The 12,473-nt window shown below is 35.7% G+C and overlaps 2 protein-coding genes across 2 annotated transcripts; one reads left to right on the top strand and one right to left on the bottom strand.

The window, feature by feature from the left end:
- The first annotated feature begins 4,197 nt into the window (after positions 1-4,197).
- On the top strand, positions 4,198-4,732 carry LOC148924269 (uncharacterized). The gene is made up of 2 exons (XM_089059035.1): positions 4,198-4,367; positions 4,423-4,732. The coding sequence occupies exons 1-2, from the start codon at positions 4,198-4,200 to the stop codon at positions 4,730-4,732; spliced, it is 480 nt and encodes a 159-aa protein (XP_088915161.1).
- Positions 4,733-6,475: 1,743 nt separating this feature from the next.
- LOC125187617 (uncharacterized) lies at positions 6,476-10,739 on the bottom strand. Its single transcript, XM_048084240.2, has 3 exons — positions 9,773-10,739; positions 7,636-7,756; positions 6,476-7,244 (listed from the first exon to the last, which is right to left on the bottom strand). The coding sequence occupies exons 1-3, from the start codon at positions 10,361-10,363 to the stop codon at positions 6,709-6,711; spliced, it is 1,248 nt and encodes a 415-aa protein (XP_047940197.1). The 5' UTR covers positions 10,364-10,739; the 3' UTR covers positions 6,476-6,708.
- Between the last annotated feature and the right edge of the window lie 1,734 nt (positions 10,740-12,473).

Raw genomic sequence — 12,473 nt, 5'->3', positions numbered from 1 at the left:
TAAACCGGGACTCCTAAAGTGGGACGGAAGAAGCATAAAAGTAGGATCAACATATCATTAACTTTTTCAACTCACTTTCTATTATATTTCTTAAAACTCGTGTCGGATCAAATGGTGACAAATTATAAAGGATTGAAGGAGTAACTTTTTCAGTATTCTTAGTACAGTAGTTTTAACTTTTAACATCGTTCAAAAGGAAAATTATGTTAATACTACAGCCGAGCTGCATTTCGTTGTCAAATAACTATATATATTTAGTTCCCTCTATATGTGAAAACAAATTTTCGGGCATTCAAGTAAGTAAAATATATTTTGAAAATAGAGAAATTTAAAGATTACACTACTTTCGATCTACTACTAATTTTCAAGATGCAGAGATTAAGAGTAAAAACTGCAATTTATCATGAAAATGAGCCGTGGGTCCAACAAATGTCTTACAATGGACTACATATATAGCGACTTTGTGGAAGTGACCTCCTTGATGTTTGAGATGATCAAAACTTGATAATAACCACAACTTTTATCATATATTTATATTTATAGTATTTGAAAATGAATTGCAACCACAATTTTATTATAAGACAAGTAAAACCCTGACTTCTCAACAGACTGATTCAGCTCAATTCATGAAAGTGTTAATATCACTTTCAGGCATTAATCTTTTCATTTCTAGAATTTGATGTAACAAATTGTAATTGGGGGTTATCTGTTTAAAAAATTAACTTAGTTATTGCTATCGACATTATAGTAAAAGATAATGAAAGATGAAGTCATTTACAGATAGATTTGCTTATTAATAAAATCAAAATTCAGTTATAGCGCGTTAATTTTTACTTACTAGTATTAATTAAATCTTTTCATTTTATATTTAGATCTTGCCGCAGCAAATTCAAATCGTGACATGCCTCTAACAAGTCTTTAATTTAAATAATGACATTATATGCGACATTTTCTTGTCACCATGTTGACATTTGCTCAACATATATAAAGTTGCTTTAATTTGTTGCAAATGATAAATTGATAATATAAACTCTTTTAATCTTCCCATGTGGACCTTTATTTTCTTCCAAATATTTAAGATGCAATCACAAATAAAATAATTTCACTTGTTTATTTAATTTTTGCTTTGTTGCACATGCTAAGAATTAAGCTCGTTAATTTAATGTTTACTTGTTTCAACAGTGCATATAAATTAAAATGCACAGTAGTAGCTCAATCGCACGTCCATAGCAATATTTTCTTGCATATATTGTACATAATATTTTAATCAATACGTAACAAGATGCATTGAAACTTAGAAACGTATTAACAAGTACGCGAGTCGCGAGTAAATTAATAAATTAACGTGATGTTCGATTGATGATGAATGTTTATAATTATGATCTAGATTTAATTATGTTATTATTTATTAAAACAAGATGTATACATGTCCAGCAATGCACCCATTTTGTTGGATCTCATTTCAATTTTATTTGAACTGGATCACATCTCATTTCATGTAACCCAAATCAGCACTTCTTATAATGGAAAAAAAAAAAGAAATAGATTGTTTATGATCGTATCATTATTTTATTTAGATGCACCCTAGTGTTATCATCATTGTATTTTCTCACGTTAGAATGCATGATTATTTGCCTTTATTAAATAATGGTCATGTATCTATGTAATATTGTAACAGTCCAGAAATTTTAAAGATTGACAAACACAGAAAACATGTTGCTGGCTTCTAAGATTAGCAATCATTATGCGGGTTTTTACAAAACGAATAATGTTAAGTTGAAACAATGTTGTTCTTTTTCCAAATATGTAGTAGTAGTAGTAATAGTATTAAAATACGTTTTCTGAACCCTTGAGGAATTTAATTGTTAATAAAAAAATCTCAAGGAATTTGATTGTTACTATATCTAATTATATTTAAACATTGTCAACATGAAGTTGTTGTAGTATAGTGGTAAGTATTCCGGAAAGTCAATGCAGGTGACCCGAGTTCGATCCTTGCTTCATTGCAAAAAGACTGAACTAAAACTAATAATTTGTGCTCACATAAGGAGCTCATATAAGATATGTAGCATATCATTCTTCTATCTTTCATATCATTTTATATACACCTTATACCATTAGAATTAACAATATGATATTTTGTAGATCTCACTATCATCTAGCACTACATAAATAAACACTACTAACAAAAATCATAGTAGTTCACATCTAAAAAGTATAATGACTAAATGTAAACTACATAATGAAACAGTATTAAAGATGTAATGGAGGAATATCATAAATTGATCTGGTATATAATGTTTGGCGAAAGTTCATATTGGAGATGGATGCAATTAACAAGAGTTGAAGGGACTAAATAGCGAAGAGAAGGTGGCAGTTAGAGCGGGTGAGCTCAAGTGAACACATGCGCCACATGCGCCGAGGTTGAAGGGGTATAAGAGCATCCACAGCGGGGCGGACGATAGTCTGCCCGATGCATCGGGCGTACTATCGTCCGCCACTGTAGCCATGCGGACGATAGGCCTCTCTACACGCATCGTCCACGGTATCGTCTGCCTCATTACGGGTCACGCGGACGATACCGCGGACGATAGAACGCATTTTCTATTTTTTTATTTATATTTATTTTTTATATTTCTTTTATCTATATACACCTCACTTTTCATTCTAATTTTTTCAAACTTTTTTAATTAGACCGACACGATCTATAAAATTATTTATTCTAATAAATTTTCCTTCGTAAAATCAATTAATTTTTAAACCGAGACATGTCAAATGTGAGACATATTAAGGATAATTTGGGGACCGGATGGGAAGGATACAGTATCAATTAATGCATACAACTACCTCAATAAACAACATATGGCGGATAATTCAGTCTTGAGTCTTGACCTTAGATGGCAAATCAATCTGCCCATTAATAGTATCATTTTGCCTTATTTTCCATTTTTTAAAAACTTTCTTATTTACTATCAGCATATGCATTCAATTAGCATAAATATTTGATGTGAGGATAACAATTTATTAAATTTATTGCATTTAAAATTTTAATGAATTTATTGAATTAACAATTTTAATGAATTTATTGAATTAACAAATTAATGAAATTAGTTATGTAACTTTTTATATAAATAATTTTAATTAAGTAATTATAATTATATATGAAATAATAAAAATTTTGGTCTTTCTTCTTGTTGGGAGGTAAAAGTTTTGAAAGAAAAAATACGAATAATATAGAGATCACAGCTTGGACTATGGAGTTTAGTCTACATTTTTATTAAGTTGTGGGTGTGGATTAGGAATGGTGTAGGAAAAATAGATTAGGCGATCCGCTCCGTTTCACTGGCAATCCAATGTGGAGTTGCAGTAAATTTTGTTTTCCCAATTAAATAGGTCAACAAAATTCATGTAAGTGTGTTTATATAAATATATAAATCAAAACGAACAACGTTAAATATTGCGTCAAACGAGAGTGGTGCTCACATAAAGAACTCATATAAGATACGTAGCATATCATTCTTCTATCTTTCATATTATTTTATTTACACCTTATACCATTAAAATTAACAATTTGATATTTTGTAGATCTCACTATCCTCTAGCACTACGTAAATAAACTACTACTAATAAAAATCATAGCAGTTCCCATCTAAAAAGTATAATGACTAAATGTAAACTACATAATGAAACACTATTGAAGATGTAATGGAAGAATATCATAAATTGATCTGGTATATAATGTTTGGCTAAAGTTCATGTGGAGATGGATGCAATTAACAAGAGTTGAAAGGACTAAATAGCAAAGGGAAGGTGACGGTTAGAGCGGGTGAGCTCAAGTGAACACATGCACCGAGACTGAAGGGGTATAAGAGCATTCATAGTGGGGCGGACGATAGTCTGTCCGATGCATCAGGCGTGCTATCTCCACCACTTTAGCCATGTGGATGATGCCCGATGCATCGTCTGCGGACGATAGGCCTCTCGACACACATCGTCCGCGATATCGTCCGCCACATAGCGGGTCACGCGGACGATACCGCCGACAATAGAACGCGTTTTCTATTTTTTTTATTTTTTTAATTTCTTTTCTCTATATATACCTCACTTTTCATTCTATTTTTTTCACTAAAAAAATGAGATCTGACGACGATTGGTGTACCTTGGAGGGCATTACTCGGGCCTTGTTCGATTGCGTTCATGAGGCTGCGGCGGAATGCTTGGCCGAAATGGAGCGCGAGCGTGAAGCGGCAGAGCAGGTCCAAGCGGAGCAGAACAAGAGGCCGATTCGCCGTCGGAACGTTTGTCCGCCGCGAGCACGACCTAGCTCACCAACGTCTGTTCACAGACTATTTTGCGGAGGAACCATGGTGGGCCCCGACGGTTTTTCATCGCCAGTTTAGGATAAGGCGATCTTTTTCTCAGCATTGTCCACACGTTGGAGGCACGTGATCCTTACTTCCAGTATCGGGAAGATGACATCGGCAGACCCAGACTTATGCCGTTGCAAAAGTGCACTGTTTCGCTCCGGCAGTTGGCCTACGACACCAAGGCGGACATGCTCGACGACTACCTTCACGTCGGGGAGACAACTGGCCACGAGTGCCTGAAGAAATTTTGTAGGGGAGTTGTGGAGACTTACAACGACACATATTTGCAAAGGCCGACTACTGACGATTGCCAGGCCCTGATGAAGATGCACGAGACGGCGTACGAATTTTCTGGAATGTTATAGAGCATAGATTGTATGCACTAGAAGTGGATGAATTGCCTGACGGCGTGGAGAGGTCAATTTACTAGTGGGTACAAGGGCAGTTACCCGACGATGATCCTGAAGCCATCGCTGACAACCGGCTCTAGATTTGGCATGCTTACTTCGGTGTGGCGGGGTCGAACAACAACATCAGTGTCCTGAACTCCTCATATCTCTTCACCGAGCAATGAAATGGCAATGGCCCGGCCATCGAGTTCACTGCAAACGGACGCCAACATCATATGTGGTACTACTTGGCCGATGGCATATACCCGAGGTGGCCTGTTTTTTTGAAGACGATTACCTGCCCAATCGGTGAGAGGAGAGTTTTATTCGCGCAAAAGCAGGAGGTTGTGCGGAAGGATGTGGAGCGGACATTTGGTGTGCTCCAATCGCGGTGGGCTATAGTGAAGGGTCCGGCGCGGTTCTGGTACAAGGACGTCATCGCCGATGTCATGTATGTGCGCATCATCTTGCATAACATGATCGTCGAACACGAAGGTGGAAGAGTCACCGATTGGGGTGATGATGAAGCTGGATCTAGCTCCAGCAGGGCGACTCCATCCCACGTTCGAGGATTACCGGCGGGCTACAATGAGGTTCTGCTAGACAGGCCTCCATGCGCAACCAACAAGACCATACTCGGCTCATGTCCGACATGGTTGAAGAAATTTGGAACTGCCACGACCGTTGAATTTGTAGGTTTTTTTATTTCGTACTATACTCTATGAACTTTCAATGGAATGAAGTTTTTTATTCAAATTTTGTAATGTTTATTTATTCAAATAAATAAAATGCTATAGGGCGGACTATAGGACATCCCACTGCAGGTGGAAGGGTAGGAGGATAAAATGCTGATGTGATGGAGGATAGGATGCCCTATAGGGCGGGCTATAGGGCGCCCCATTGTGGATGATCTAAATACATACATGAATCAACTAATAGAGTTCGTTAGTTCACTTCAAAACACACACGCTATCTTTGAGAGGTTCTATCTTCATTAAATTTTGAGAGTTCATTGTAACCGAGAGCTAGAGCTTGAGTGTGAGCGAATTGTATCTTGTTTTCTTGTTCTTTATGTGTAAATAAAAAGTTTGAATCTTGTTCCTCCGTGGACGAAGGCTTTTTAAGGCCGAACCACGTGAATCCCCTAGTCTTACTTCAATTGTATTTTGTATTGCTTTGACATCCATCGATCGTGTTCATTATCTTCGCCCTTGAGCTCAACAGTTCATACTCCAGAATTAGACACTTTATATATTTCAGGGACGTACTAAAAAGAAAATAGTTCATAAACAGAAAATAGTCAATAGTTCGTAGTACTTTTTTGGAGGGAGTAATAATTAACTTACCTTTTATTTTCTTTATCAGTCTCTTTATTACTTTATTCTCTCTGTATGTTATTCTCTTATTTTTTCTTTCTTTTACTTTATCTATTTTTAACTTATCCATTAAACATCCATTTCTTAAATTCAACGTAAAAAGAAAAAAAATTTCAATTATGAAGAAATGGAGCGAATATAAGTTGTGAAAAAAGAATTCTTTTATACTACTACTATCATCTAATTCTACGTGTGTGCGCGTGTGTGTGTGAGAGAGGGGTGAGACTCCTTTCGTAATTGTCTCCTAAAATGAAGCACTTATTGAACTAAATTAACAACAAGAAAAACATTAATTAAACCAAGGCCAAAGATGAAGAGCAATACAAGTAATTTAAATCGATACTGAATACTAAAGAAATAAACATGTAATTAACTCACTAAATTTCCTGTCAACAAGAGGTTGAAAAACTAGTCATTATAGTCATGGGCCTGAGAAAAAAAATGGATAAAGTAGTACTCCTAGTTCTCTACCCAAACATCAAACAAAAATTCTCAAACCCACTATATTTTCCTCCTACAAAGGAACACGAGAAAGAAGCCACATAATTTCATCTCTAGCTAAGGTTTATTTGATTTCTAACTTATGATGTCTAACAACATCTCGTTCAATAGGGCATCATATACCTCAATTTCCAACTCCGAAACCACCTCCCCATTTTCTTGATCCAATCTTTTCCATTCTCCAACATTTTCCATATTTTCAAGATAAGCTGGTCTGTTCTTCTCCACCTCCCATTCCATGAACAACCCGAGGGGGTTGTGTCCATTCATCCAATCCCGAGCTATCTCTACTAACGCATCATGAAATAAGGATTCACATCCTAGTTTTTCTCTAAAAAAATCTAGGATCAACTTATCTGCCTTGGTTTTGAGGCCATAAGATGGCATGATGGCCTTCACTTGACCAAGCAATTCTATTGCCTTGTCCTCTTCTTCTATGTCTTCCTCTTCTTCTTCTTCGTCCGAGGAGGTGGAGGAATGTGGGAGAGGGGAACTCAAGGATTCATTATCTGATTCCGTTTGTGATGCAAATCGTCTAGTTAGGTTCACTGGCTCGAGCTTTGCTAGGCACTCGAATCTCTGAATCTTCTTGAGAAGTTTCTTCCTAGTTCCTATACAATGAAAGATCAAGGTTTTCATCAATCTCTTAACAATACCTACAATGATATCACACCTTCTTGTGGTATTTGCAAGTACATTGTATTATGTATACATGGCCATGTCACATATTCCATCTATATATCATAAATATTAATTGGATTGTCTCAATCTTCAATTTCAAAATTATGTATCAAGAATTCAAGATGACATTTTCACACCTAACATCAAAGTCTGACATGACAAGCCATCGTTTCGGATCGAGTATCATATAATAGCAATTAATTAAGTAGACATCAAACTCAGACATACCACATGAGATGAATCCATATGTGCCAAACATATCACACAACCTTAACACGATATATAAATTTAAAGTCGACGTATAAAAAAAGGATAAATCACCTTCCATAAGAGCGAGTCTATGTTGGAAAGGCGAAGAGACTTCATCATCTTCATCAAATGGACAGTCCAGTACAGACACTGGACTAAACTGCTCCTTCTCTTGATCACTTGTCCATTGTTTCTATAGTTCATGTACACATCACACGTAGTTAACACTAAATACCAAAGAAAATAAACCAAAAACTATATAACCTCTACTAAAAGATTCATTTATTACAATAGTTCATTAATTACATAAGTCAAGATTGCATAATTATTGAATCCATCATTGTGATGGACATTGCTCAAACTTGATTCCCTACATAAAACGCAATGTTGGAGTTTGATGTTGATGAGACAAAATGTATGTCCAATCCAACAAAGACCCACCCCTTCAAAGGGCAATTTTGTGGAATGGGAAGTTTCATTTCAGAGCAATAATGTCGCATAGTAAGCCAAATTATTCAAAAGGGAAACTTTTACACCCAACTTTTCTTATTTCGTTTCAAGTTCGCTATACTCTTTTAGGGGCCTCCCCTAGTTCTATAAATATGATACTATAACCTTCTCGAATTAAAAACTATTGGAACAAAAACAATTTACACTCTGGTTTTGTTTCTTTACTACCAAAATTCATTTTATTATATACTCCATACGCCTACTGAAATTGTATTAATAAACGTAAAATTGAAATTTCTCCAAAAGTATTTTATTAATACCTGACGGCAGTTGAGAAGTACTACTTGTAGATTATCATTCATAACATTAATCTTCACATCCCATTTAAAAATGTTTTTAAAAGTATGTTGGGCATAAATATAGTATACTCTCTATATTCCATAAAAATAGATAATTTTGTGATGGTAAAAGTTTTAATATACAATTGTTAAAGTATGAAATAGATCAAAAGAAAAAGTTATTGAAGTATTGTTAGTGGAAAATTAAACTCACTTCATTAGAGAAAACAGTTGCTAAAAATAGAAGTGAACTATTTTTATGGGACATACCGTAATAGAAAAAATGGTCAATATTTATAGGACCGAGAGATGGAATATTATTAAAAAAAAAACAACAAATTTAATGGCTATAAGACTGCATCAAAGCCCACCTAACCAAGATAAATGATTGAGTTTTCTACTACTGTATTTATTTTAACACTCATCAGTAGAGCCTTAGAGGTATGGTTTACTACCATATAAAGAAGGGAAAGTATAATCTAATTCAATGATAGGGTGTCGATAAAAATTCAATTTCATTCGTACTGTTTTGGAGTTAGAAAAAACAAATTAATCTATGACGTTATATACTCGACGAAAATGAAACTGTATTAGTCTTTCTCATTAGAGACAAGCTAATGTGAAGAAAATTAGATCTAAACGATCGTAGTGACTAGTGACTAGTGACCAATGATGAGTACTCTTAATTAGGAGCTTAATTAGGCATGTTTAATTTTTTTTGGAAAGTAAAATCCGGTTATTGAGCGCAAGTTTGATCTACGTAACCAGCTAAAATTAAGTCAATAATTAATTAAGTACTTATAGTTTATTATTCTTGTTGAAATCATGTTCAATTCAACGATTTCGCAATAGGTTGCTTCTCTTAAAAAATAATACTCCTACAAGGTTTAACGGTTGTCGCAATTGTATATTGAGCAGACTTATTTTATTTTCTTGCGAAGCCCGAATGAAAATAATTAACAATACTAAAGCGGTCAAACAAAAAAATAGTAAAAGCAAATTTAAATAATGACTGTTAGTTTAGTAGTCACAAAAACAAAATAAGTAGCCCCAAGTCCAGATTGAGTAAATATTTTATTGTTTTGTCATTTTCTTGTTAGTGTCATTATTTTTAAAATGGACAGACAAGTAAATTATTTAAAAGGCCAAGTAGCCAAGTTTTTAATTTATTTTTGTGTACATATCATAAATATCAATAAAAAATATAGAATGGTAAAACAAGTATACACACGTGTTCCTCCAGCTGTATTAATTCCATCTCATATCTCACGTTACCGAAAGTTCTAATCTACCATTTCAAATATGCAATTATTTTTATATTCTTTTCTTAAATTCAAATTTTTAAGATAGGTAAGTAGTATTCCAAAACCAATTGATTAGAAAATTTAATGAATTTAAGCAAATTATTGAAAAACTCTAACCTTTGATTGTGTTGAAGAGTTGGTATCTGAGCTTTCACCGCTGCAGGTAGTTGACTCTGCTCCCACAACGACGTCGTTTTCGTGCTGAGGTGGTAAATTTAAAATTACTCCTACTTCTGAAGAAGAGTTACCGCCTTCCGTCGCCGTGAAATCGCTGCTATCATTCGTCGTCGTGATCGAGCTGTTGGAGCGATCGGACGGCGGCTGGACGTCGTCCTCCTTCATCAGCTGATCGAACGATTTCCACTGTAGGATCTCCTCCGGCTCGGCCTGCCTCCTCCAGAAACCGCCTCTTCTAAATAGCCTCTTGGAGAAACTCCGAGGCAAAAAATTCGATTTCACCTTCTTCTTCTTCTCCGACGACTTCGCGAGGCGTTTCACGGCGGCGATGACGCTCTGGAGAGCCGAGAGAGCGGGCGGCTTCACGAAAGCTTTTTGGCTGCGCGTGTTGTCGAGCAATCGGACGGCGGTGCAGCATTGGCGGCGGGGGAATGATTTGAAGCCGTTGGATGAGCAGGAGCTCATGTCATCGAGCAGATGATCCTTCAGCAGCAACGGCGCCCTAATCGGCTTGATCAATCGTCTATCCATTGCAAAAAAAAGCTGATATCGAGAGAAATTGGCAGGCAGAAATTGATTAATCAGAGCGCATTGATTAAAAGCTGCAGGCGTTTAAATTGAATGCAGTCGGTGGAGATTATATAGTGGAAGTGAGAAAGTGAGAGGCAGCTTCTCATAAAATGGTGAAGATCTCAAGGTTAATACAAAATGACAGTAGAGTTTAGCACAAATTTGCAGAGAGGAGAGAGAAGAAGAAGCATGGATGCTTCTTCCCTGCGTTTTGAATCTCAAGTACGATTAAAAAACTAGATTTGAATTTGTGTGGATTTGCGGGTTTTTGTTTGTATGTGATTAACCGTAACATACGGTTTGGTGTGTGTGATTTACACACAAATCTCACCTGTTACTCTGTCTAATGACCAGCAATTGACCTCCTTGCCATTTTTTTATTCATTTTTGCTGCAGATTCATCATTTTCATACACCATCCCACGTGGAAATCCTATTTCTATTTTATTTTTAATTCTTTGCTATTGGTTACTATAGCCAATATGCATTCAAATCCACGGCGTGCTGAGGAGACACAGCAGCACCATGTTGTGCTCATAAACGACGCCGTTCTTTTATTTTCGTCGATGTTAATTTTTGGTTGTACAAGGAATTCGAGTATCAGGAATTGCGCAACCAATGTAATCAAATAATCAACAATATAAACTATACATAGCAGTACTAACTTTGCGATATCTTAGTACAAATAATACAAAATGTCCAACTATGGAACTTTAAATAATGTTTGATGTCTATATTCAGTAGTATATCAGAATATTATCATAATTTAAAATATTGGTTTCTGATAATAATTAATAGCATGCATTCGAAATCAACAAAACAGGTCTAATATAGCCAGTGACGAAGCCACTATGGGGTCTGGGTGCCCCCCCAGCTAGTTATTAATATATATATGCTATGATTAAGCCAAAGTTTGTGAGTAGCGAAGTTGGTTTTCAGTACAGATCAGTGGCCTTGTTTACCCGAGTTCGAATCCTATAGCCCTCAGTCTATTCTTTTTTAATCCTTTGTTTAGTTTTCGTCTATTCTTTTTTAATCCTTTGTTTAGTTTTCGTACATTTTTATGCTCCCAAATCCCAAGTTCAACTCCCCTTAGCCTAAAAATCATTTTTTTTCTTGCTTTGTTTTCTTACTCTTTTATGTCCAAGAGTTTATTTTAAGTTCCCACAGTTCAATTTATTCAACCTACAAATTATTTTTTATTCTTACACTTTTACGTATTTTCTTAGATTTCTAAGTTTCCAAGTTCAAATCCTTCGGCCTATAAATCAAAAAAGAATTCCTTATTTTATTTTCTTACAGTTTTTATGTCTAATAGTTTTACTCCCACTGCTGTTTTATTTTTATATATATGACTTTTAGTCTTATATTATAATTACTTGCATCTTATTTTCTAATGATAATAGACATATATATTTCTAGTTTCTATTATGCATTTTCTATTTTTTTCCTCTCATTATTCATCTACTGCTATATTTTTGCAATTCCCCTTTGCTCATGCTACAAAACTTTTCGACGATGCCAACACCAAAACCCAAACTTTGGACCCCCCAGTATATAATTTCTGGCTTCGTCTCTGAATATAGCAACACTATATTGAGTTAGAATGCCAATCGAGTCAGCTCAGCAGGTTTCGGGCCAACTCCTATTGGGTTGTAAGCTAATCGGAATGGAATTTTATCGAGTTAAAAGTTTTCAAACCTAACCCTGAACATTCGGGTTTCGGGCTAATCGAATTTGCAACAAATAATTGGTGTTAAAATTTCCTAATTTGCAAGATATAAAATTTAATGATGAATTGTTCGACTATAAATTATAAGAAGAAGTCAATGTTTCAAAAACATACTCCATGTAGAATCCAAATATTTGAATGATACGTCAATGGTATTTGAAGTTGTAACATGATCATTCGCTGCCACCTCATCATCTTTAGAGTCGCCTATAGAGTGCTCACATAATGGTCCACAGCATATTAGAGCGTCCACAGTGGGGGAGCCGCGGCTCTCGGCCCGGGCTTGGGCAGCCCGCGGCCCCCCACTACTGAGGCGAGGCATGCCCGCGGCTCGGGGGGG

The sequence above is a fragment of the Salvia hispanica genome, chromosome 5 (genome assembly GCF_029641045.1).
Source record: "Salvia hispanica isolate PSC_SH4W2 chromosome 5, Shi_PSC_v1, whole genome shotgun sequence".
In the NCBI taxonomy this organism is placed as follows: domain Eukaryota; kingdom Viridiplantae; phylum Streptophyta; class Magnoliopsida; order Lamiales; family Lamiaceae; genus Salvia; species Salvia hispanica.
This window is presented reverse-complemented; position numbering and strand designations above follow the sequence as displayed.

Coding starts and splice junctions, on each gene's coding strand:
- LOC148924269 (XM_089059035.1), top strand. CDS start 4,198: ATGAGGCTGCGGCGGAATGCTTGGCCGAAATGGAGCGCGAGCGTGAAG. Junction 4,368..4,422: donor TATTTTGCGGAGGAACCATG/GTGGGCCCCGAC, acceptor TCTTTTTCTCAG/CATTGTCCACACGTTGGAGG.
- LOC125187617 (XM_048084240.2), bottom strand. CDS start 10,363: ATGGATAGACGATTGATCAAGCCGATTAGGGCGCCGTTGCTGCTGAAG. Junction 7,757..9,772: donor ACTCTTCAACACAATCAAAG/GTTAGAGTTTTT, acceptor CATGAACTATAG/AAACAATGGACAAGTGATCA. Junction 7,245..7,635: donor TAGACTCGCTCTTATGGAAG/GTGATTTATCCT, acceptor TTCATTGTATAG/GAACTAGGAAGAAACTTCTC.